The sequence below is a fragment of the Meriones unguiculatus genome, chromosome 5, assembly GCF_030254825.1.
Source record: "Meriones unguiculatus strain TT.TT164.6M chromosome 5, Bangor_MerUng_6.1, whole genome shotgun sequence".
Classification (NCBI taxonomy): domain Eukaryota; kingdom Metazoa; phylum Chordata; class Mammalia; order Rodentia; family Muridae; genus Meriones; species Meriones unguiculatus.
The window spans coordinates 131192190-131218851 of record NC_083353.1 but is presented as its reverse complement, the minus strand read 5'-3'; the positions used below and the strand labels follow the sequence as shown (position 1 = coordinate 131218851).

The window sequence follows — 26662 nt, the reverse complement described above, 5'->3', positions numbered from 1 at the left end:
TCTCCATAGGACATCTGAGGACCTGTAGTCCTGTGTGAAGAGAGGAAACCGCAGCTCTCTCTCTCTTCCCATCTTGCATCTCTGCACCGTGCCATCCCATCGCGCCATCTTGGGTTGTTGGGTATGCACGGAGTTTTGCTGATGCTTGTCTAGAGCAGAGAGTCTGGGGCCAGCCAGGAAGTCGGGTGATTTAAGACTGCCCTAAGATCTATCGGTGTCCATGTCCTTTATTGAGTTTACTAGCAGATTAGATAATACCGCCGTGAGAGTTATAGGCTAATAATAAACATTATTAGACCATACCATTAAATTAGCAGCAACATGGTGGTCTCCAATGCCACCCATTTCTCCCCCAAGTGACTCATTTTATTCCTCTCTATAGCTAAATAATATTATAACAAATAATAATAGCTGTTTATACTGACTATATTTGCTCTTCCCTCTTATCTGTTGTCAAACACCCAAGCTGAGCCCACAGCTGAGCTAGTTTGCTAGTGCTGTGAGAACAAAGACATCTCCTTTAAAAAATCTTTTCTTTCTTTAAAAATCAAAAAATAAAACTACTACAATATGTTCAAGGCTAGTGTGGACTACACAGAAAAACCTCGACTCACAGAGCAAATCCAAGACCAAGGGAAGGGGGAGGACAGCAGTCCCCCCGAAGGGGGAGGACAGCAGTCCCTCAGCCTGGCCCGTCTGTTGTCCACTGTCTTTCCTGACAGTCAAAGGCAGCCAGCTTGACCCTGGATTTCAGGCAGGCCCACTCACACCCCCCGGCCCGCCTCTGGCTCTTGGACTCCACTATCTCGTGAAGGAAAAACCATCACAGGGGTTGGCGACAGCTTGGCACATGCTTGCACCTATCATGACACTGTTGGTCCTTTGGTTTGAGGTCCAGTTCTCTCAGAGTAACTCCAAGGTTGAGAGTGATGGCCTACCCAGAACCTGACCGTAAACACAGGTGTGATGCTTGTGAATGCCTCTTTGTGACAGTATGGCTTCACTCTCGGCGCCTGTCCCCTGTGCAAGCTGGTATTTAGATGTATTGTATTTTTCTAAAAACTATTTGGATCCGAGATTCAAGCCAGAAAACATTAATTTTCTTTTGAAAAAGTTTTTCCATTTGTTTTTTTCCATCTTCACTGTTATAAAAGTGAATTATTTTCTCTTCACCTGAATAGGGAGACTTTTATTGCAGTGACTAGTAAATGTAATTTTTATACACACACATATACATATATACATATGCACACATATACATCATGCAAACACATGCACATACATATAGATCGCACACATGCACACATACATATCATACACATGCACACATATACACATACATCATATACAGGTACACACACACAAACATGCACATACATACATCATACACATATATACACATATACACACACACTGTCCTTGCTTACATCTTGTTAGTGATACCACATTTCTCCACACATGACAACTGTCAATTTAATTCCAATCACACATGGTAGGCATTGTGTTAGCCATACCATGGGTTAGGGTACATGCTTTTCCCAGAAGGATCTCTGCACAATGCCCTTAACTAAGGAGAAACAGGAGGCTCTGCCTGTGAGACACACCTGGAGCCTTCCTCTCGCTCTTCTTCTCTCTCCTGTGCGAATCTCAGCAGAGCAGCACATCCCCATGCTCTGTCCTGCTACCCAGAACTAGTCACTTCTTGACCTTGCTAGTGTTGGTACTCAACAAATATCCCCTGGATCTAGTTAGTTCTCCAGAGACCACCAAACCACCTGTGCATGGCGTCCAGGACATTCAGGAGGGGAGAAAGGGCCCTCTGCAGGCCAGAGCTGTTTCCTTCATGTGGGAGGGGAGCAGTGTGCCAACTCAGCCATCAGCAGCCAGGCAGGGACACTGGGCGGGGGCATCTTCCTCTCTAACGTTCTGAAATCTCTAAAATCCCCTACTCCCATCTCTATGGATGATTTATAACTTCTTAGTTCCTTCTGTTATTATTTTACAAATGATGCACGCAACAGATATTATATGAAAGAGGTTTATTGGATGGAGATGGGGGAGGGAAGGAGAGAGGGAGAGAGACATGGTGGGGGGAGGGTGCTCCCTGCCAGAGAAAGGGGAGGAAGACAGCAAGAGAGATAGGTAAGAGGCAGGGGAACATTTATAGCCTGATGCATACCTAGCCAGGACACATGATGACCTCATAGGTTACTGGGGACATCCTGTGCCAACTGACTGCTTTCCTTAGCTTCGTGTTGTTGTCCCTTCCTGCTGAGACACTTCCTGTTAGAGGGCAGCTCCTAAGACTAAGGAAACCTACAGCTCTCAGGAAGCACCTGAAGCTTACAAGGTCACAAGCCTTTACAAAGTCACAAGGTGCCTCCTCAAAGCTACAGAAGGGTAAACGAGGGCCGGGAGTGGGCACCTGATGGAGCTCCTGCAGGCTGTGTAGATGTGCCAGGGGCTGCCGAAGCTCTCTCAGCTTCACCCATGCGAGGAGCCACTGCCGCCTAATCCCTGTGACCCTGTAAGCCGTCATAACCCCAGGAAACTCTCCATTTCTTTGCTCAGTCCCTGGTCCATCTGGAGGGAACAGAAGTTTGCTCACGTGTGCCCCTGTGATTAATTTCATCTTTCGACAGAGTGCGACACACTTAACTCCAGCAGACCTGGAACTCACCATGGAGCTCAGATTGGCCTAACATTCGTGGCAAGCCCCTGCCTCACTAAGCTCCGATTCCAGATATCCTTACATATCTTGAAAGAGTCAAAACAGCAGCGTGATGAGTAGAGCTGCTTTATAAAGGTTCCAGCTGGCGGGACAGTGGCTCTTTTCTGGATGTGGGGATGGGATGGGGGGAGGGCAGAGAAACAGGGCTATAGTTTAGCTCTGAAGCCAATCCTACTTCAGAAAACAGGCCACCTCAGTCTTGTTCAGCATCACAAAGGCAGAGAACACAGGGCCAGGGAGAGGGGGGTGGAAGAGAGAGCTGCTGTTGCTCAGATTGTAGGAGCCCTGGTAAACAAGCTTGTTTCTATTTGTTGAATGAAGAGACCCTCCTTCCTGCCTTGCTGGTTCCTGGGGTTAATGGGAGAAAGGGGGAGGCTGGGGCTGGGAGAAATCTGCCCCCCTTTCTTTCAGAAGCATGCTTTGGTAAAGGATGGGATAAAGATGGCCTTTATCAGGAACGCTTGGTGACCCCCCCACACACACATGCGAAAACACACATACACTTTCATTCTTTTCAGACACCTGACGACTTCTTATTGTAATATTTTAAAACATGGTTTTTGAAAGGAAAGTATCAGCTCAGGACCCCCGAAGACCAAGTTCTCAGCACAAAGAAGATGTATTTGCCCCAGAGGGACAGAGGGCAGGGAATAAGAGACAAAGATGGGAGATGGAGGATGAGGGAGAAGGGGAAGGGAGCAAGGGAGAGGGAGGAAGGTATTTGTCCTGGAGGACAAAAGACTGGCTCTGGATAGAGAGGAGACAGAGGGGAGCAAGGAAAGTGGAGGTTTATAAAGGTACCAGAGGGAACCCTGTGTAGGATGAGGTGTTTAATTTTAACTGGGGATGTTAATCAGGTGAGCCGATGAGCTTCTGACTGCTGGACTTCACTACTTGGATAGACTTTGGTTGTCAGCTTCAGGAGGAGGAAGTGGCCAAATAAGGGAACAGTGACTGGTGGCCAGCTTTGGGGATGTAACCTAAGTTTTCAGCAAGGCGCAGGGCATGGGGGCGAAGGTCAAAGCCTGCTACAGCCGTGTTTGCAGTGCTCGGACTGGCTGGAGCCCCTCAGCCTTCAAGATGTAAGTAACGTAAGTATGCAGGCAAAAGAGTCAAAACAAAGACGAGGGCGAAAATCCCAGCACAGTCCACAGCGCTCCCTAACGTGTGCTGTGCAGTGCCTCACTGGTGTTCCCTCCACACCCTTGTTCAAGCCTCAGTGAACTGACTGATGAAGCTGCATTCATATATTAAACAAGTTCTTTAGTGTTCTGATAATTTAGCAAACATAGGTGTAGGGTAAAAAGTCCAGGCTCGACAATTGTTTAGACAGATTTGCAGCACAGGAAAAATTCTCATGTTATATGCTAGTGACTCAAAGTCCAGCATATTTTCATTGACAGCCAGGTTGAGCGATTTGCCATAGGGTATCAATTTGCTCCTGCACGAGGTCACTCCTCTGATTGAACACCATCAAGCTTCCTTTTAGTTGAGCATTAATTCCTTTATGTACAACTAAGGCATGAGCTACATTGGCTAAATGATTATTCAGGGTCTGAGCAGTCTGCCCAGTATGACTCATGGCTAATGCCCTGGTGGTAGCTCCAACAGCCGCCAATGAGATGGTAGTAACAATGGTGGCTGTAGTTCCAAGATCCCTTTTCTGTCTGAAGAGAGTCATAGCGTGAGGGGCATCAATGGGCACAGGCACGCAGTGAGGCATGCGAGTAACCAGGGCATACCTAAATTTACTAGCATTCCAGCATTGGGCAAAAAAGCAAGTATCATTACCACAATTACTTGGCTCTATCTGGCTAATAATGAATAAAAATGGGGGATATAGACAAATAGGTGTGGGCTTATAGGAAATATTATGAGAAGCCTTAACCCCCTCGTTGGAACATCCTGCGTCAGTTCTAGAACTAGCAGTGGTGGTGTCCGAGCTCTGAGTAGGTTCAGGAGACCATTGCCCCCAGGGGCGAGACGTGCTCCATGCCAATTGACTAATTCCATGTTTTCCTCCACTTTTGAAAGTCATTTAAGGTTCTTAAATTATTTTTTTCCCTTTTTTTTTTAATTTTTCTGGAGAATTCGATACTACGACGGAGCAGCTGAGAGTGGCCATTGTCACAGTAAATTCTACCAGAGTGGACACAGGACTAGCCACAGGATTATCATCATGGATTGCTGCAGCCATGAATCATCTGAAGGAATGGGCGGGCATGGGAGCGTTAGCAGGCCTTCTGGTGTTGGTCTCCTTGGTTTGCCTGTGGTATATATGCAAGATTAGAGTCTCACAACAGTGTGATGCAGCCATGATCATTCAGGCCTTTACAGCCACTGAAGCAGGACAGTCTCCCCAAGCATGGTTGGATACCATAAAAAGCTAAAATGTTACGCTCAGGATGCGAGGCTAAGCACTGCACTCAGGGTCAGCCGCTTTGGACCCAGAGAAGAGCATGTCTGGTTGCATGCGGGTTGATGCCCCAGGTCCCGCCTCTGAGAAAAAGGTATCGGACGGGTCTGATGCTCTTTGGGTGGATGACACCTAAATGAACATCGGTACAAAGTCCCAATTTATTTCTAATATCAGAGATCAGACCTCTACTCTTGCCTGATGCGTCTAAAACAAAAAGGGGGAACTGTAGAGAGCTGCGGAATGCTATGCCTTAAAGATGGAGCTGGTTTCCGCCTTCCACCTTCCCGATGGTGAGTGCTCTCTGTCACGAACAACTCCACATTTGGCTAAGGCTGAGGATCTGGCTTGCTTCCATGTATGTGGACCTATCTGCATTGCCCACGTGGCACGCCTGGGTTGACTACCCAGAGGCTATTTAAGCTGTGGGCTGGCTTTCCCCAGGGTCAGATGATTGTTCAAGGTTCCTGAATAAACTGCATTGAAAAAAAAAAAAAAAAAAAGTCCAGGCTCCCTTCTGGTTTCCAATACCCATCAATCCCAGAGCTCAAAATCCCACCAATCCTGGGCTCGCCCCAACCTCAGGACTTGAAATCCCACCAATCCCCACCCTGGAAATCTCCACCCTAGAAAGCTCTTCCCCCAAGAAACCCTGCGTAAGCTGCCTCCCTTCAGTTCCCTGCTGCTTGTCACCCAGGTCAAGGCAGCACTCACATGTGTCTTTTCCAATAAGCCTCTTGGGTGAGGTTTGGTGCGCAGTGTGACTTGATGGTATTCCTTGGCTCCGGACAGAGAATACTTTCCCTTCGGAGCTGCAACCCTTACAATGACCATCTTATGTCCCAGCACTCAAGGCCCGGATCCACCCCAGTTTATGAATGCTTGGGGCACACTCACGCCGTGCACGCCATGAGCCTCTGTTAAGCTCCCCCCAAAGCGGAAAGTCCGTTGTTTGGGCTTGTGTTTTCACATGGATCAGCAGCTGCAAAGATCCCTGGCAGAGGACCAGGTAGGAAACACAGCCGCTCTGGCTACGTAAACCCCAGTGGAGACCTTAGCAACTGTCAGTCAAGAGCATCATACGTTAACATAAAGCTTGATATGTAATGAAATTTGAATTTTTCTCTGATGTGCTATGAAATGTTACTTGTTTTCAACTTTATCTTCTGGCTCCTAAAACTGTAAAAATCTTTCTTAGCTCACACACTGGATGAATGCAGGCAGCGGGCCCTGGGGCTGGTGGCTTTCGGACCCTGCTCCAGAGGGTAACAGAGTCAGAGGCCGTGAGGCTCTGTGTACCATAGTCAGGCCTTTGCTGGTGGGGTCAATGGCTGCCTCCAACAAGGCTTCCTACTTGCTTAGTTTCTGGGTTTAGGTGCTTGTGGGGAACAGACGAACAGCTTTGATCACTAAACCACTTAATTTTTAAGAGATTGTGCAAAGGAATAGCCCTTTGAAGCTCATCGTATGTGGACAATAACCGTATTCTGTGCGTGTGTCTGTGCGTGTGTCTGTGCGTGTGTCTGTGTGTGTGTGTGCAAGCTTGTGTGTTGCATGTGGAGGTCAGAGGACAACCTTGGGCATGCCCCTAAGACACTTTGCACCTTTTGTATGAGATGGTGTTTCTCATCGGCCTGGAGCTTCCCACCTCATCCTCACAGAAATGACAAACACACATTGTACCTCCCACTTTCTAACCGTGAGGCCTGGGGCTCTCACTAGGACCCTTACGCCTTTGTGGCAGTTGTGTTCCCATGGACATGCTTCCTCCCCTGCTCTTTCTGATGTTCTTAAGATCCTGGAGGAGCGGGTATCCACCCACCTGAGGCTGGACAGGCATCTAGAGGGGCTGTCCGGGATGTCCTCATAGAACCTGAATTCGTCACCGTGTCTGAGAACATCTGGCCAGCGGCCACCCTGGAACAGAAAGCGGTCATTAAGTTAACCTCTGTTTGCTCCTCTGAGACCCAGGCTGATAATAGGACAAAGAGCAATTTCCTTTTGTGGATTGTGAGGCTGCTTGGGAAAATACCTTTCCTCTGCTCTGAGCATGACTCAGAGCAGGAACACCACCTCCAGCTTCCGTGTGTCCTCCTGTTGGTCCGTCAGGACCACAAGTGGACGTTTATCAGCCTATGTCACGTGTGTGTCACCGTGTGAGGCATGGTGGCCATTAGGTCCCAGTCTTCTTCCCCTTAATTATTAAATTGTACCCTGGATGATTAAGTGTTTCAAGCCCTGAAGACAAAAATGATGAGTCTGGCTGCTCAGGGCCAGGCAGCGGCAGTGAGGACAGGGTGTTTGCTCGGGCGTCTTCTCCCTTGGCTGTCTCCCGCTCTGGATGAGGCGGGTGGGGAGCACGTGCCCAGGGCTGGAGCGTGTGTGTGCCCAGGGCTGGAGTGTGTGCCCAGGGCTGGAGGGCGTGCTCAGGTCAGGAAAGGCTGCAGCTGAGATCTTGTTCCAAAGTTCTCCAACTTCTGCTTGATGGAATGTGAGGCCCAAGGCCTCTATCGTCGGCCAGGGGTTTTCTAAATGTTTTCTTAACTTCATGGCACAAAAATGGTGCACACTGCCCCCCCCCCCAACTCCAACTGCAAAACCAGCATTATCCAAATTTAAAATGTGCCCAAGGATTGTTTTTGGGCCAGGCATGATATAAAACTTTTAATCCCAATGCTTAGACGACTGGAAGACATAGCTCTGTGAGTTTAACACCATAGTGAGACCCTGTCACCATAGGCCTTTTGAATATATATATATATATATATATATATATATTTATTTATTATAAATTTATATATAAATATATATATATATATATATTTCCCCCTTGGTATCCTGAACAACCCTTTCCTGTGCTCTGGGTGTTTTTAAATAGGATTTAGTGTGTGTGTGTGTGTGTGTGTGTGTGTGTACATTTTTCTCTGTGTGTGTGTTTCTCTGTGTTTGTATGTGTGTTTCTGTGTGTGTGTGTTTGTGTGTGTGTCTGTATGCATGTGTGTGCAGGTGCATGCTTGTCCTCAGTCATGTACCACTTGATTTAATGAACAGGCTCTCTCTCTGAGCCCAGGATTCTCCTGTCTGCCCAGCCTGTGCCCTGGGGATGCCCAGGTCTGCCGTGGAGCGGACAGGCAAGCCGCCCTCAGGATGCACAGGCCAGTCGGCGCGCTCGGAGAGAGAGCACGCTCTTCTACGGAGCTTCTCCCCAGCCCATAAACGGGTATTTACATAAGCTGGGCAGGAAGCCATCTCCTGCCCATGGAGAATTACTTTTCCCCCAAGAGTGTCCCAGGGTCCAGGCGAAGCCCCCACTGCTGCCCATCACCTGGGGCGGAATGCACTGCAGGACTCATCTATCTGTAAAGGAAGGCCTGGGCTGGGCTGGTGTTGCTCTCTCTGTCTTCACAAGTGAAAGGAACAGTCAATGTGGGCCTAGTAAGTGTGTGGCTGACTTCTGTCATCAAATGGGGATGCTAGTACCACAGAGAAAACAGGTAAACTTCAAAAAATAGCCTTCTGGGAGGAATCGGGGAGGCAGGGTCTCTCTGTGCAGACGTGGTGTTCTGGCACTCACTGTGTAGACCAGGCTGGCCTCAGGCTCACGGAGGCCCCCTGCTGCTGACCTTCAGCTGCTGGGATTAAAGGTGTGTGCCCCCACACCCAGGTACCTTTGACCTTTAAAAGATCTATTTTTAACATTTTTAATCATGTGTGTGTGTGTGTAGCTGTGCTGACCTGGACGCAAACCTTGTCTGAGGAGTCCCCGAGGGGGCACGTGGAGCAGAGCAGGCCGGGCAAACAAAGTGTGATTCCATGGGTGGAAATGACTTAGATATTCACAGCAACAGGAGCAAATGAAATGGTCTCGGGTGTCCAAGGACAAAAGGGTGACAGACAGGAGCAGCCAGTGAGGTGCTGCACAGACCACAGCAAATGCCTACTCGAGGGAGTGGATTTTACACGGCCCCTCACTGGTCAGAGTACAGGGGCCCACGGGACGGTGACTGGAGACCGCTCCAAGCGCTGGAGTCTCACCGTTGTCCTTGGGGGTTGGGGTTAGAGAGGACTCACAGCACGGGGCAAATCTAACAAGTTAATTGATCATGAATTGTGTCCAGGGAGGGGCAGGAAGGAAACCGCAGATGAAGGGGAGTCAGGAGGCCCAAAGGGCCAGGGCGGGCCACACAGGGGCAAAGATTTAAGATTCCAAGAGCTGTGACGTGAGCCCAGAGCTCCAGGCAAGGAGCTAAGGCCAGCCCCTAGGGACAGGGACAGCCGGGGTCCCAGAGCAGGAGGGTGACTCACGTGCCTGGGAGCAGCATGAGGGGGAGCGGGAGGGCCGAGGCCGGTGCAGAGCTTCCCCACGCTGGGGGAAACCGGCAGGGCCGTGGGACAGGGCGGAGAGAATCTGACTTTGGTGTCGGTGAGGGGCCGGCTGAAGGCTGCACAGATCTTTGTGAGGTTCCTGTCAGCTCCGGGCTGAAGTGACTCCAGCAGGTGGGGACAATAAAGGTGACTATCGAGGGGAACCAGGTGCTACGCGTTAAAACAGGAAGTGCTGCACGTGCAGATCAGTGTGTGCGTGTGCGTGTGCGTGTGGTTACAGGTGTTCGATGATGCTGCTCTCGAGAGTTTTCAAAACACCCGACAAAAAACGCCCGCCAGCATTTAAGTGAGGGTTAGCTCTAACAGCTTCTCTGGGGTGGCAGCGAGTTCTGACAACGGCACACGGGTTTTGTTTGTGTGTTTACTGTAGTTATTACTCAGCCTGAGAGGCGAGGTGTGGGCTGACTTTGCTAACGGAAGCTGATTTGGAAGTAAAAGGCCATGGTGGGTGGGGACGAGGGCAAGGGAGGAATATGAAATTAGCGCCAGTTTTCATTTCAGGAACGAAGGTGCCGTTTCCCAGTGTCTCTCCTTTTAAAAAAGATGTGTTTTTATGTTTCATTTGTGTGTGTGCGTGTGTATGTGCAGGTGTGTGTTCTGTGTCAGAGAGACAGACAAGTCTGTGCCTGAGGAGGCCAGAAGAAGGCATCAAATGTCCTGGAGCTGGAGTTACCTGAGGTTGTGGACTGCTTGACTGGGTGCTGAGAGCCCCTCCCCCATCCTCCTGCAAGGGCAGCAAGGGCTCCTAACCACTGAGCCACCTCGCTCCAGCCCTCTACTTTATTCTTTTGATCCAATATTGAGCATCACAAATTGTCCAGGGTGTACCCTGTGCTGTTGCTCTTCCTTCCCTCCTTCCTTCCTTCCTTCCTTCCTTCCTTCCTTCCTTCCTCCCTCCCTCCCTCCCTCCCTCCCTTTCTTCCTCCCTCTCTCCTTCCCTTGCTCCCCACCCCTCTCTTCCTTCCTGTCGTTCAGAAAGGACTGCTCCCCTCTCTATGCCATGCGGCCTGGCTGGCTCACCCCCTGTTATACCTCCTCCCTCCTGGGGCAGATCCAGCCTCAGCTTCCAGCTGCTGTGACCCTCAGGACTCTGGGAGAGGCCTGGTCCACCCTGAGGGGCACATAGTGCCAGATGGACCACGGTTCCCCAGGCTGTCTCTCATCTCCACACCCTTTCAGAGGCAGCTTTGGGACCCTGTCCCTAGGAAAAAGTCCTCAAAGTCAATGTCTAACCATGCAGCCCATGTTCACCCTTTCTGTGCGAATGCCACCAGCCTCCCGAACGGGCACAGAGGGGACCCTTGCCCTGAAATAAGCCACCGATGCACAGCTGGGAAGACCCGGAAGGACAAGCCAGGAGACCTCGGCTGGCACCACCCACCCCTACTCTGCACTACCTGCTCAGTGGGATCCTGACCGGGGTCTCACAGCCATCTGTCCAGAGCCCAGCACACCAAGGCTCCCGCCCTGGCCCGGCTTCTGCCTTGTCACTTCTGTCCTGTTTAATCCAGTTCATTGAGTTACCACCATTCTCCGTCTAGGAACCCTCCTGCCTGAGGGACTGAGCTGCTGCACAGAGCGAGGCTTGGGGAATTCCCTCTGCTTTCAAGAGACCCTCCTGCTCCTCCCCAGGCCCAGGCCTCTGTCCCAGCAGAGCGCGAAGCCCCACCACCCACCCTCCGACCACACCATCCGAGGTCCATCTGCATGCCCAGGGCCTGGCTCTACTCTCTAGCCAGCCCGGCTCCCCCTTCCCCAGCAGGGCCAGGGATGGCGGAGCTGGGCTCCACCCTCTGCTAGTCCACACTTCGTGTTTCTTGTTGCAGTGGAGATGTTTTCTGCCCTCTAACACAAAACCTATCTACCTTCTCTTATTGCCTTGGATCTGAGATTTGCTATTTATTTGTTTATTGATTTGGATTTGAGATCATAAGCAGAGAAAGACAAAGTCACTCCACTTTTAGTTTTTGTTGTTGTTTGTTTGTCTGAGCTACATGGGAGACTTGTTACAATAGACACTGTGGCTCTGTGGCCGGAAACGTTGACTGCGACCCAGCAAATGAAAGCTGGCGTCTCGCCCCTCTTCTCCTCTTTGCTTTCTTGATGGTCCATTTGCTTGTTCTCAGCCTTCTCAATACGTTCTTCTGTTTTGTAGTCTAGTTTCACAGACCTCTTAAGCGGATTCATTAAAAATTTCAGGGCAGTGTTGGGGGTTACACCCGAGTGTGTGTGCCATTTTAAGAGGATGTTAGCACAGCTCGTGGGGGGAAGAATAGACTCAGGGTTTGCTTCCACACCGAAAGCCTTAAATCCCGATAAATGAGAAATGAATACATTGCCCATTCTTCACTCCAGGAAGAATCTGGTTAGTGGTTAAGGCACTGAAAAATTTATATATATATTAAGGATTGAATTTAGCACCTCTAGTGTGCTAAGGAAGAAAAAAAATTTTTTTTTTCTTTTTGAGCTAGGGTCTCACTAAGTCATTACAGCTGGTCTTGAATTCCTTCTGTAGGGGCTGGGGAGATGGCTCAGAGGTTGAGAGCACTGACTGTCCTTCCAGAGGACCTGAGCTCGATTCCCAGCAACCACCTGGTGGCTTTCAACCATCTGTAATGGGATCTGATTCCCTCTTCTGCTGTGCATGAAAACAGTGTTCATATATATAAAATAAATAAATCTTTAAAAAAAAAAAAAAAAGAATTCCTCTGTAGTTCAGACAGGGCTTGAAAACGAAATTCTCCTGCCCCAGCCTCCCATATAGTTGGAACTCCAAGTGTACAGTGCGAGGCCCCCTAAAGCACAGATTTTTATCCCATGAGTTCAAGTGGCTATATTGTGAGTGAGCCACATAATATCTCGTGTGTGTGTGTGTGTGTGTGTGTGTGTGTGTGTGTGTGTGGTGGTGGTGGTGGTCATTGTGTATATTTGGGGGCCCATGCAGAGGCCAGAGGTTGATGTTGATAATATCTGGTGTGTGTGTGTGTGTGTGTGTGTGTGTGTGTGTGTATGGTGGTGGTGGTCATTCTGTATTCTGGTGTGTATATTTGGGCCCGTGCAGAGCCCAGAGGTTGATGTTGATAATATCTCGTGTGTGTGTGTGTGTGTGTGTGTATGTGTGTGTGGTGGTGGTGGTCATTCTGTATTCTGGTGTGTATATTTGGGCCCTTGCAGAGGCCAGAGGTTGATGTTGAGTGTCTGCCTCCATCACTCTCCATATTTTCTCAATCAAGTTTTCTCACTGAACTTACCGCTTGCAGATTGTCTAGGCTGGCCACCAAGCCCCCAGAGACACCCCTCACCCCCCGTGTCCACGTGGCCCGTGCTGGGAGGCCCGCTGTGCTGTGTGGCTTCGTGCACAAGTGCTGGAGATCTGAACACAGGCCACAGGCTCACAGCAAGCAGCGTACTCACTGGGTCATTGTCTAGGCAATGTAAACCTCACTGATAAGTGAGAAAGATTTGCTTTGGTCCTGTGCGATGAAGCAGAGGTCTAGGATTCAGCCAGGAAGTATGCAGAGACAGTCAGCTGTAACGCCAAGTAATTTTGACCGTGACTTCCAGCAGCTGGCGGCAGCTCTGACACAGAAATCCGGGTGTGTGGGCATTCTCCCAGACATCTTTAAAGGAGTGTGAGTTAGTAATCCCAGCAGCTTGGGGGACCAGCACGGCACTGGTTGCAATAAGCATACCCACTGTGAATTTTTGTGGGCATGGAGACGATTCTGGGTGGGCCAAACTTCATCTACTCCGCCCTGCCCACAAATGCTGCAGTGGAGAAGCCAGAGTCAGCGCCCAAACATTCCCTGCAGCCTGTTTACTTTATGAATGAAACCAAGTCAGTCATTTAGGAATCGCCTTCTGTGTCAGCGCTCCTCGGCTCTTTGGTGAAAGGACCTGAAAGGCTGGCTTGTGGTGATGGAGGCAGTTGACGGTGGCAAGGAGGCCCGTGGCAGGCTCCTGCTCACATCTAGGTGGCTCGGGAGCAGGGCCAGGAAGTAGAGCAGACTACAAGCATCAAGGACCCCCCCCCCCACTTCCTGAGGGTCTCACAACCTCCCCAGTCAGCACCGTCGTCTGGAGACCAAGGGATCCAACATAAGAACCTCCGGGGACATTTCACATTCAGCCCTTAGCGTCTCCCACAGACTGCCATGTCCTGGACCGAGGGGGCTGACAGTTGAGCAGCACCTGGGGCTTAGCTACCCCACAGCTAAGGTGCTGTGAGAATCTGCCTGAACACGCTCCCATGGCCCAGGACACAAGCCTGCCCCGAATGCCACTGTCACCTGCAAAGTACAGCTGCTTTTATTAGAAACGGGAACAAATGAAATGTAAAACAAAATAGAAAGGCTGTTCCAATACGATGAAAAGGTCTTGCTCAAAAGCATTTTCATTTTCTGATACCAAGTATCACCACCAGATATGTGTTTTGTTTAAAATAACAAAGCAGTATGTAGAGGTACACACTCAGGTTGCTGAGGCAGGGGCATTCTCTCAATGACAAGGCCAGCCTGGGTTATATACTGACTGCCAGTTCAGCCAGAGGAAGAGAAAGGAGGAAAGGGGGAAATGGAAGAAGTGGAGAGAGTGGGAGAAAGAAAAGAGGGAAAGGAGCTAGGAAAGAGAAGGAAAGGAGGGAGGGGAGAGGAGAGGGAAAGGAGCTAAGATGAAAGCAGCGAGGTGTGCTACAGTTCTGACCCCTGGGTGCCTGGACCGACCCCAGGTGAGTCCTTCAGTCTGTGGGCCACGGTTTCCTCCCATGCAAAGCAGAGGTGATAAGCTCGCCCTCCCAGCTGTGCGTGGCTGTTCTCGTACCCTCCGTGTGCCTGGGCTGCCTGCACAGCCAGCACACTTCCTGGCAGCCATCTTTACAGGAGGCAGCCTTATCTCCTCTCCACAGCTTTCTCTGCAGCCACTGCAGCCAGCCGCCAGCCACCGTGAGGAACCTCCTGTGACAAGTTTGGGAGTCCCCAGCCCCGGGCTCCCTAGCTCCAGAGGGTCCAGTCCCCTCAGAAGAGTGTCAGCCTGGCTCAGCCACTTGCTCCCTGTGTGTTTCGGTCTCCTGAGAGCAACCTGCTGGGCCTGAGGAAGAACAGGTGGTGTGGCCCGAGGACCACGCCGTGGCCCTCCCTTTCTCATTTCTCTTTTTCATCTTTCTAGTCATGGTTTATTTGCATGTTCGCCCCACCATTGAGGGAGAGGCCATTTACGTCCCCCATACCCGGGCTGAGAGCTTCCCCTCCCAGGGCAGCTGTTCTGTGCATGGAAATGATGTGGGGCTTTCTAAGGCTGCAGGCCGCGGTTCTAATCCTGGCACTGGTATTTACTCGCTGTGTGGTCTGCAGTGACTTCTCTGAACTCACATTTCCTCATCTGTATAAAGCGGAACTCACATCTACGCCCAGGGTTTCTTCTGACTAAACCGAGTCTGGCTTGTCTCTGAATCAACCACAGTGATCAACACCCATCGCTCTTTTTATGGATGCTTTCTTCTCTGTAGCCCTGGCTGTGTCTCTGGCTCTCAGGTCTTCCTTTTCCATGGCCCTTGTGCCTTGCCCTGTCTGTCCTTTCTCTGCCTTCACCATTTTTCTAGCTCCATTTCTGTTGCTATGAAAAAAATACTCTGACAGAAAGCAACAGGATGGAGGGTTTATTTTATTCAGCTCAGAGGTCCAGACTACATCCCATCATTTCAAGGAAGTCCAGGCAGGGACTCAAGCAGCTAATCGCATCACAGCCGCAGTCAAGAGCTGAGAGAGGCCCCCAGGCTGCCTGTTTGCTCACTGCTTCAGGTAGCTTCTCCTGCCCTGACAGTTCAGGGACCCCTGTGCAGGGAATGGTGCCACCACACTGGGAAAGGCTGGCAGCACCCTCGTGGCCTCCAGGCCTCACTGCACCCAAGTCAAGGCATGGGCAGAGTTGCTCTTGGCCCATGCCCTCCTCCAGGCAGACCTCAGTCTCTTCCTCCCAGCTGTCCTCATCGACAAGCCCTGACTTGCTGCAGGGACCCATGCTGTGGGGCTGATGGACACGCAGAAGGCTCTAGACCATGGCTTCTGCGTCCTCCCTCGTTACGCTGTGGTTTCAGCCTCCCTGGTTCACTCTTTCTTTATACTCATCACGAGTGATCTGCCTTCATGTTTTTCTAACCTCAAATTTCCGTTTTCAAATTAAGTTTTCCCCTTTCTGCCAAGTTACTCTTTCTCCCTCGCCTACACACACAGTGCAAAACCATTCATGGGTCATCAGTCTGCTCCTGAGATGTCAGAGGACATTCTCTTAAATGTTAAATTTATTTAATTTTGCTTTTTCGAGGCAGGGTTCCTCTGTGTAGCCTTGGCTGTGCTAGACTCGCTTTGTAGACCAGGCTGGCCTTGAACTCACAGAGATCTGCCTGCCTCTGCCTCCTGGGATTACAGGCCTGCGCCACTGTGCCCTGCAAATGGTTAAACGTTTTAACCTTTTGATCTCTTACGGTTTCATGCTACAGCCATTTAGGGATAAGGACACTTTTATGTCCTTGAAGGTTTGATTTTCTTCAGCCCACAGGGTGATGCCATGCCCACCTGTAACAGATGTCATGTATCTGGACGTGTACATCTCTCATCTGTGGCCTTCCCTTCTCTTCCCATAACGGTGTCTTCTTAAACTGTCTCCTTCACCTGCGAATCATCTGCCTCTGAGCTGGCAATGCCTCCTCCTGAGCTCCACTGTCTGACCTACACAACAGAAGCAGCTGTGGATGTTGGTCATGGCGTTACGGTCAGCCAAGCGCGAGCCTGTCTGTTCTGACGCTTGAGTAGAACATGGGTTTCTTTTCCGCCCTTCCCTGAGAAGTGGACAAGCGTGAAGAATTGATACTGTCCAGTTACCAAGGGCATTGTCAGTCCCAAGGCAACATCGCATCCATACTAGCCCACCCGTCCCTGGTCCAGGCTCTGTGTGTGTGTGTGTGTGTCACGCTCATCTCCTCCTTCTGCTCCCAGCTCAGTGCCCCAACCTCTGGGCCCACACCCCATTTCCTTCACTGCAGCTCTGGCCGTGATCTGCTGTACACTGTGCTGGCCAGCCCAGCTTCACCGGGCTACAGACAAACACCAGCTCCTTAATTTGCTTGTTTATTACATAAAATAGAACACATTGGTCCTGGCTGCATTTCTCCCTCAAGTGACAGAAATACCTGATAAAGTCAAGCTTAAGCAGGGAGGGTTTATTTTGCTCACAATTTTAGGGTGCTGTCTGTCATGGCAGGCTAGGCACGGCAGCAAGAGCTCGAGGCTGCTGGCTACAGCCATCCATGCTCAGAAGCAGAGAGAGATGAATGGTGTTCAGATCCCTTTCTCCTCCTTCCTCAGTCCCCAGCCCCCTGCCCATGGCCCAGCACCTCAAACACTTAGGTGGGGCCTTTCCTTTTCAATGAAGCCAATGTAGAAGTCCCTCACAGACATGCCCAGAGAAATTGTTCCGAGTCAACTCTAGGTCCTAAAACCAGGCCTGCCTAAGCTCATGGCCAGCCCGATTTCTGCCCTGTGTTCCCTTAAGAGGGAGGGAGCCGTCAGGGAGGACGGCTTGTCACTGGCTTTACGAGCCCCCGTTGGACATGAATTCAGCCAGCAGTCTCCTCAAGTGTTGTTCTGAACGTGGCTATCCCGTCTCCCTTCTATGGCTTTTCACTCGGTGCTGGGGCCCTGCTAGGTGATCTCCGTGCAGCTGACACTGCACTCTGCCCTCACAAAGCTCACAGAGTGGCAAGGATGCTCGGCCTCCTACATCCATACGAGAGCTGCAGGAAATCCTAACAGACACTGTTATCTTTCAACTTGGTAAGGACTGAAAGAAAAATTGAGCAAACGTGGAAATGGGCCCCGAGTCATCCCTTGTCTGATGACTCAGGTCTAAGATAACGGGCTCTAAGTCAGGTTTCCAGCCCGTGCACAAAACAAGACTGTCCAAAGAGCAAGTGCCGGAAGCTTCTCAGGGCTACTCCAAGAGGACTGGAGGCGGAGCCTCTTCTCCAGCAGACCCCTGCTCTGAGGCCCCAGGGACCCCGTGCCCTAGCTCCTCAGCATCTGGGCTTGTCCATCTTAAAGGGGAGGGCACAAGTTCTCACGGTTTAGGCTTCATGATTGGAGCTTTAGCCTCATCATTTGTGATGCTTGACACTGAGGCACTCGAGGAGGACCAGCTCCCAGAACCCCGGAAGCCCAGTGCTCCCCGGGGAATTCAGGGGCTCCTCTCTAGCACATCCATTCCAGGACCCTGTGACAACATTCCCATGAAGGCCGAAGGCGTGAACGGGGTCAGCACTAAATTCTGAGTTTACTCGTTTATAAACATTCATTCACGGGTATTTATATACTGTTACGGTTTCACGTTTTAGGCATTTGTTTTCAAACTGTGGGTGCCTGCTTCGGGGAGGCTGTGGATCGCTTTAGGTCTGAGGAGGCATAGTAGGGAGTAGGTCACTGGCGAGACGTTGAAGCTTATAGCTTGGTCCAGGGTCTGGGTTCCCTCTCAGTCCTGGTCCAGCACGATGTGAGGGCTCGGTGCGATGTGCTCCCCCGCGGTGCGATGTGCTCCTCCGCGGTGCGTGCAGCCATTCCTTTCCTGTCACTGGACTGAAACCCTCCGAAACAGGGAGCCGGCATACGCCTTTTCCTCCTGTGGCTGTCACGGCGAGGGGAGAGTGATCACAGCAGGGTGCGGCAGAGCCCGCTAAAACACGGCAGTGTGTGAGGTGTTCAGGGCCACAGTTCCCGTGGAGCCCACATCCCCAAGAAAGCGACAGAGAATAACCAAATCGACCACCTTTAGACAGGGACTAGCTACTACACTTTCTTTGGACTTTTGCTCTTCTCAGAGGTGGCTCATGGCTGCAGAGCCATGTAGTGGGAACGCTACATAATGCTGAGAAACTGTGCTTTCACTGATGTCAGAGCTGGAGCCGCCAGTCAGCCACGGTGGCAGTGTTTATGCCGGAAACGAGCAGACGCTACAAACTGGAGCTCAGGCTACTTTTCTAAAGATTTATTTTTACTTTTAAAATTATGTCTAAATGTGTGTGGGGGGGGGTAGGCCATGTGAGTGTGGGACGCTCAGAGAACAGGAAGATTACCAGATCCTCAGAGCTGGAACCACGGCCGCAGCGAGCTAGCCAGTGTGAATGCTGCGTCCTTTGAGAGAAGAGCAAGAGCTTGTAACCGCTGGGCCATCTCTCCAGCCCCATCAAATTAGTGCTTCTTTGATTGTCTAGAGTGAAGAAACTCACCAGGGAAATCTAAGAGATGACAGTGACATTTGAGCGCACCCTGAGTCTGCGGCCACCGAATTATGAATAGCACAAAAGAGGAGGAAGTTTGCCGTTTTCAAAGGTCTTACACGATGGAGTGCCTCTTCTTTCTCCCTGTCTACTTCAACAGTTAAACAATTGCCTTGGATGAGAAAAAAAAATCTAAGCCAGGCACGGTGACACATACCTTTAATCCCAGCACTCAGGGAGGCAGAGGCAGGCAGATTGCTGTGAGTTAGAGACCAGCCTGGTCTACAGAGTCCAGGACAGCCAGAGGTCCACAAAGAAACCCTATCTTTAAAAACAAAACAAACAACAACAAAGCAAAACAAAACAAAACCTAGCTGTTTTGTTTTCATTTACAAGAACTTTTTTTTTTTAATCATGGTTTTGTTCTTGCCCAGAACCCCGGCCTTCTGTGTACTAGCTCCACCACAGAGCTGTCTCTTCAGCTGGTTTGCTTTAAGTTTGCACATGTCACCTAAGGAATGTTAGACCAGATGCAGACAAAGCAAGATGTGCAGCACACAGCTCAGGCAAGTGTCGGCGAATCTCACGGCCCTGCTGTGGGCAGTCTGTGGGTGGGTCCTCTTGAAACAGGGGACCCACGAAACATGTGGCTGGATATTGCCATGAGGTGAGGTGACTGCCCTGTGGGCACAGAGATGCCAGCCCCAAGGGGCAGGAGGCCTCGTGTGTTTCTGTGTTAAGGACTCGGCAGTGTCTGATGCCACGCGGGGTTTAACAGATGAGCACTGGGTGAGGGGCCTGCGCCACACTCTTATAGTGGGAATTTCCTGTGAAGGTGCCTCCAAACAGAAGCTGGGAACCGGAAGGCTTCAGGAAGCAGGGAAACAGTAACAGAAAGGCCAACACGACAGCAAGAATAGTATTCTTCCAGGCTGAGGAGAGCAGCGACATGCTGGGGCACTGACAGACGCTGGGCATCTTGGGAGGATCCCTCCTTGCTTCTTTCCAACAGTTTAGCTCCGGGTGGTAGTCGGGGTGGCATGTTTGGGAGGTTAGGAGATGCCCCCTCCTCTCTCTGCCCCCACAGCTTCCTGTGTGTGGATGGAAATGTAAGCTGGCCGCTCCCGCTCCCTTCAGGCCATTGTGGCCTCGCTGGGGCCTATAAGCCTTCTCTGCTGTAAGGCGCTCCGTCTTGGGGCTTTATCCCAGCATCGAACAGTAACTGATACTGTGGCTTTGCTTTGGTATTTTCATAGAAGATAATCTGAAGCTGCCATCCAGCAGGACCTTTTCCAAGGTGGGGCTGGAACTTGCTCAGAGATGACATTTAGAGAACAGCCCTGGAGATTTTAAGTATGTGTGTGTGTGTGTGTATTTCCAAGTCTTGCCTGAAACTCAACAGTTGCCAGTCCAATACCCAGAATGCAATGCTGAATGCATTGTACTTTAAAGGCATCCTGGAAATGATTGTGACAACAAGCCCTCTCTCAAGGCCTGTTCACACTGGCAGGTGAATAGTTTTCTGGGGAGCAGAGCCAAACAAGTGACTTCAGACTTGAGAATCCCAGGAGTGATTGCGGCCTGCCTCTGACTTTCCCAGAGGCAGAATTATCCTGACTAGAACGCATTGGCAATCATGCTGATGGCTTCCCTTCCGAGGTTTGTAAAAGGAGTCTGAAAATTCAAAAGCCTCATGCCTCCTTCTAAATCCAATTTATTTCTCCATTCTGGGGTCCGCACGGTCCTCTTTAACAACTTTTAGTAGGGAGATAGTTTATAGTGATGTAGATGGCTTTCCAAATTAAAAACATGCCAAGATTTGCACAAAAAATTGAAAGGGTATCTTTTCATTTTGCGTCTTTTTTTAACAGGCATTTGTGAACAGCTCTCCGGGAAGGATGTGTAAACTGTATTACACGACAATTAGATGACACAGTCATTCCCGGGAAAATGAAATAATTAGCTTAGGTGGAAAAACAAACCAGTTTGTAGTATCTGCAGATAAAGCGATAACGGGCCAAATACTAGGTCCTGGGGTGGCCAGCTGGGGGGGGGGAGGCTCTGAGGCCTTTCTGGGAAGCCACTCAGAGCTCAGACACCCAGACAAAGAACACCAGCCCCCAGACGACTCTGGTTAGAAAAGCCACACGGTGAAGCGTGAAAGAGAGGTGTTTAAAGAGGAGACATGTTTTGTCTTTCACATTTTCACCCAGGGAAGGCAACGCTTTAGAAAACAGTGCTGGAAACAGGTGACTTGCAGCTAGGCAAGACCCCTAAGCTAGGACCTCCTCAGAAAGGCAGCTGCAGCCTGCCTCAAGCCCTGCAGCCACATTCACCCCACGAGGCCCTGGACCGTGCTGGTCCACGCTGCCTCATCTGACACTGTTACTTGCATCTTGAAAAGTCAGTTCTAGACTTCCACAGGTGATCCCTCCAAAACGGTATTCTGGTCGGTTTCAGTCACTGCCCCGAACAATAGACAAACACCCCACGTTTTATGCACTCACAGTAGGTTAACCCTATCATGTATCAGAAGTTAAGGAAGCAGGGCATCAGGGCTTGCTCCACAGACATGAGGCCCTGACCCTGTCAAAGTTCTGGAAGTTCACAGGCCAGCTAGCCTGGTGGACACAGCAGTGACCAACAAGAGAGAGATCCTACTTTAAACATGGCAGAAGGTGAGGCCCAACACCACACTTGCCCCCTGATCCCCACACACTCACCACAACTCAAATATGCACACGCACCCCCACACACATACCACATACAGTGGGGGAGCCAGGGGAGAATGAGCTGAGGTTACAGGAAGTGGCTAGGCCTCTCCTAACTCACCTCACGGTGAGACTGGGGTTCGGCTGGCCTGTGAAGGGAACCCTGTGATTAGCTCAGCTGGGAGCAAGAAAAGGGCGTATAAGTGGCGACGCAGCCCACGCTTGGCCACAGAGACCCCAGCACACGGCACTGTGCTGACAGCCTCAAGACACAATCCTGCCATCCTGACAACAGAAATGCACATAACAGAACTTCAAATACACCAGCTGGCTTAAACCCCTGTGATCCTGATGTTCGCTTCATTAAAGACGTACTAACTAACGGGTATTTAAAAGCAAAACGGGTCTCAGTTGCAAAGACTGCTGTATGAACTCGAATCCCACACAGAGGCTTGGTAAGCAGGAACCACGTGCCGTGCTGCAGGAAGTCACCTGCGGAGAGGCAGGTACTGAAGGGCAAGCTCTGGCTCCGCTCAACGGCTCCCACTGCCAGCCCAGAGGACCAGTGAGCAGAAAGAGAAGCAAGGGCTTGTCCTGCTGTTTTGGGCCATCCGGAAAACATGATAGCACATTATGTCACACTTGAGGTAGTGTCTCCAGGCCTCCTGTCATGTGTAATAATGTTTTATTATGCCTTCATCTCTCCACACGCTCCCCATACACTATGTATCGTTTTATTGTGTTACAAGATTTCTTGACTAAAGCTCAGTGACAGTACTTCCAGAAAGCGGAATGAAGCATGCTCCCCTGGGCCCAACCACCTGTCCTTTGGGTTGTCTTTTGTTTTCTTTGGGGGGGTACTTTTGTTGGCATGGGGTCTCATGTAGCTAAGGCTGGCCCTGAACTCCTGTCCTTTTTGCCTCTGTTTCCTAAGTACTGGGATAACAGAAGAGCACCACCACAATTTGTATTTGTAAATGCTTAAGATTTTAAGAGAATTCCGGAATCTAAACAAGAAAGACAGCTAAGCCCTTCCAGCCTGAAATCCTTGTTTAGATTCCGGAATCCGTGCTCTTGGTCCTGTGCTAGAGCCTGTAGAATCAGCAGAACTGCAGTTGGAGGTTTTATCCTTATATATGCTTTAGGTTTCTAAGGTTGTAACGAAAACCGTGTCTTGGAACATGAATTTTAGGCCAAGTCAGCCAAATCCTAAAAGTTTTACACTCATGGAGAAACTACCTTAATGTTCGCCATGCCTTTCTGTTGTAGCCTCCTAATCATGAGGAGGAAATGGGACCCTGGCACACTCCTGGCGAGAATGCAGGGTGTTGATGCAGCCATTTTGCAGAGCTGTCTGTCACTCAGTCCCCATATGACTCAGCATATGACCCAGCCCCGACCCAAGAGAACCGAGAAAAGTGCACAGACCCCGTGCCTGGCGCTCAGAGTGCCACTCATAAGAGCTCACACGAGAACACCCTGGATTCTGTCGACAGAAATGGGCATCCGGGTGTGCCATATCCATGCGATGCGATGTCACTCAGCAATAAAAGGTAATAAAACATTGTATGCCGTAGCAAGGAGGAACCCTGAAAACAGGAAATGAAAAAAATCAGTTGCAGAGGGCAACGAATCACATGACTCGGTTCACATGAGCTGTCCAAATGGGTAACTCCGCAGACAGAACAGGGTTAAACCCTCACCAGCACACACTCACTGAACGGACTGATGAGGATCTCTTGACAGGTTCAAGCCCCACACCCAGCTCCAAGACATAGCTTTATCAGTATTTAGGATCTTAGTAACATGTTAATTCAATATTGATAATATAATACATAATGATATAATTACAGAGTAAAATTTTAAGCATGCGGAAATGGAAGGATGAGGCAAGTTGCTCCATTCTGTGAGCGCATCTCATCTTTCTACGAATATTTACTGCGCTCCGGCCTGTCCTGAGAGTCATGAGAAAATAAAGCAAGCTTGCCCTCATCCTGGTGTGCCTCCTGCGGCACACTCGCTGGAGTGATGCCACCTGCTCCTGCTGGGTGACTGACAGAGAATCATGGAAAACACCTCTGTTCTTGAGAGGCTCTTGGAGGTGGGGAGGTTCTGAGGTCACGCGCCTCCATTTTAGCAGGCCAGTAAGAATAAAGACCATCTGTCACCCCGCAGCTAAATACAGAAGCGGGAAGGACCCGTGCTGTCTGGGTGGCTCTGGCAGCGACGCTGGCGCTCCTAGTTTAGGCACTGATGGGTTTTTTGTTCCATTGGCCACACTTGTTCAGGCCGCAGAGCATGGGGGCCACAGCTGACCTCCATGTTGCTTTCCTAAGCCATGGCCACGTGCTGCACCCTCTGCCTCTAGCTGGCAGTGGCCCTGCTCAACACGTGTCCAGGTCAGTGAGCTGTGCTTTGAGGTCCATCTCAGCAACGCACCATGTGTCTCACATACCAGCAACGCCAGGTGTTTCTGTCATGGCTGACGCTGGGTAGTTCCATAAATCCCACGCATGAGCACTGAGACGCCTCCTCTGCCCCCTCCCCGCCTCTAGGCCCCTCCACGTTCACTAATAACGTGTTGGGAGTGACGCTGGTACAAGTGTTTACACTACAGAAATTGGCCAGGACTTTGGGTTGATTTTCTTGGGTGTTAGACCAGGGAAAATGTTTGCCATGCAGACTGTACTTGACACTGCGTTGTGTCTATATGTTGCACTGTAAATAACACACAGAAAAATGGAAGAAACGTTTTCCCACTGCCCGAACGTTAGTCAAATAACAGATTGCTCATATATGTAACAAATGGCTGTGGCTTTTTTAAAAAAAGTCTTTCTACATAGCACTTTCACCTTAATCACTAAAATAAACAAAAGTATCAACCAACTTTCATGTTGAAATTACATTTATGAATTAATTGCAACCGTAGGCTGGCAAGGGATACAGGGCTCAGCAGAACTCAATAAAAGCATCCACTGAGAGTTAATCAGCTTCATGGGATTTATATGAGTAATGCATAGTCAATTGTTGCACACAGCTGCCTTTTCTACCCGTCTTTCTGACAGCACGCACAGACAGAGATGCTTTCCTCACAGGACCTGCTAACATTCACCACCACCCCACCGCTTCTGCTAACCCTGACCACCACATGCATGGCATATAATCCAGCAGTCAATATGACCTACTCATGGGAAGTAGATCAATCCTTCACAGCAAACTTCTGACCACTATTCCTAAGTGTTCATATATTATACTATTTGATTTCCAGTAACACTCAGATAGATCGGAGAGGTAAGAGTTGAAGGGAGACTGGGGGTGCAGGAAGAGTCTAAAGGGAGGGAAGGAGAGGGCAATGTGGAGACAGACAAAACATCCAGGACTTCTCCGACATCTGCAACTGCGTGTGGCTGTGTGACATGAAGACAACAAGGAGACTTTTTGGAGGGAAGGGGCGACCATCAAGGAAAGGAGGAGGGCAGGAGGGCAGGAGGAACACAGACAAGCGACCATGACATAGGGGTATGAAAATGCCATAATGAAGGCCACTGCTTTATGCACTAAAATGAATGATGCACAGGTGTAGTTAGACAGATGAGAGATGATGATAAGTAGATAGATAGATAGATAGATAGATAGATAGATAGATAGATGATAGTGTAGACAGATAGCTAGACAGATGATAGGTAGATGGATGGATATACAGACAGACAGATAGGATGGATGGACAGTTAGATGGACAATTTGTTAGCTAACAAATTGGAGGGTGATGGCTGCCATTTCTCTTTACTTGCCTGAACTTATGCTTGGTAATTAGTATTTTCTTCCCACACAAATGCTTCACACACATGCTAGGAAAGGAACAAGCTGAGCAGTGGTCCGACCTTCAGGATTTAGAAATGACTAAAGCAGCCGGACTTTCACTGGGCAGGGCAGCCACTAACCACCTGTGGCTATGTAAATTTAAGTCGGCTAAAATTAAACAGCTGACCAAATTTCTAGTGCTCAGTAACCACATGTGGCCAGCAGCTACCATATTGGTCAAGACTTGCCTTTTCCAGACAAGCAGGTGGGTCATAGTTAAATCTTGTGCCCAGAGTGTCAGACCCCAAAGCCCATGCACCTTCTGGCATGGTGAACCTCAAACAAAACTCAGACGGTGGATCGTCTGGCCTGCCTGGCTGTCTGGTGTGGATCATGCTGAGGAACTGAGGAGATGGTAGCACAGGACCTCCCTGCCTCGGACCCTATCTCTCACTGACTCTCTATGACGCAAGATTCAACCACTTAGCTTGTGCCCCAGTTTCCTTATTTTTTGATGGCCCGATCCCAGTATCCACCCAAAGGGCTATTGAGTAATTTAATGAGTTAGTATTTGTAAGGGTCTAAACAAGTGGAACAGAATAACTACTACAAAAGTCCTCTTGAAGTTGTACCTGGTGGCACAGCTTGTACTCTCTGCTACTCAAGAGGCCAAGGAAAGGATCCCACAAGTTTAAGCCCTGATGGGGTTCCAGAGTTAGGCTCAAATTCAGACTGGACTACTTAGTGAGACCTTGTCTCAAAACAAAAATTACAAAAGGGCTAGAAATGTAACTCCATGGGGAACTCTTGCCTGCCACATGCAAGTGTTGTCTAGATGTTTCATCCAAACTGAAACAATCCCTACAAGACAGAAGAGGAAGCTCACAGGACTAAGGAAGTAAATAAAACATGCAAGGCTTAGGAAGCTCCTGAAACTTACAAGCCTCTGACGGCCCTTCCCTAAGGTTAAACAAGCAGCAACAATTGCCTGAAGGAGACTCTCTCGCCAGCCAGCCAGACTGAAAATGTTACAGGTGAATCCATGAGGCAGCTTCTGTGAGGTTGGCATCCATGATGAATCATCCTGTAAGTAACTCCTCACCTATGCTCTGTAAGTATGCCCAGCAAACTCACTGGTTTACTTTGGTGCCTTCTCTGGGGCAATAGATGTTTACTCATGTCCCCCTAGGACAAGTTAATGCAAGAACAAAGCCCTGAGTTCAAGCCCCAGTAAAACACACACGAACACACATGGATATATATACACACACACGGATACACACTCATACACATCACACACATACATGAACATATACACATACACATCACGCACACACACACAGAAATACCTACAT

At 49.8% G+C, this 26662-nt stretch overlaps 1 protein-coding gene across 1 annotated transcript in view; it reads right to left on the bottom strand.

Moving 5' to 3' along the window:
• Sspn (sarcospan) overlaps nucleotides 1–6992 on the bottom strand; it is a 56377-nt gene extending 49385 nt beyond the window's left edge. Inside the window, exon 1 of the mRNA XM_060384483.1 lies at nucleotides 6970–6992. Coding sequence (XP_060240466.1) covers nucleotides 6970–6987 — 18 coding nt within the window. The 5' untranslated portion in view covers nucleotides 6988–6992. The remainder of the gene's footprint in view (nucleotides 1–6969) is intronic.
• Nucleotides 6993–26662: the final 19670 nt, after the last annotated feature.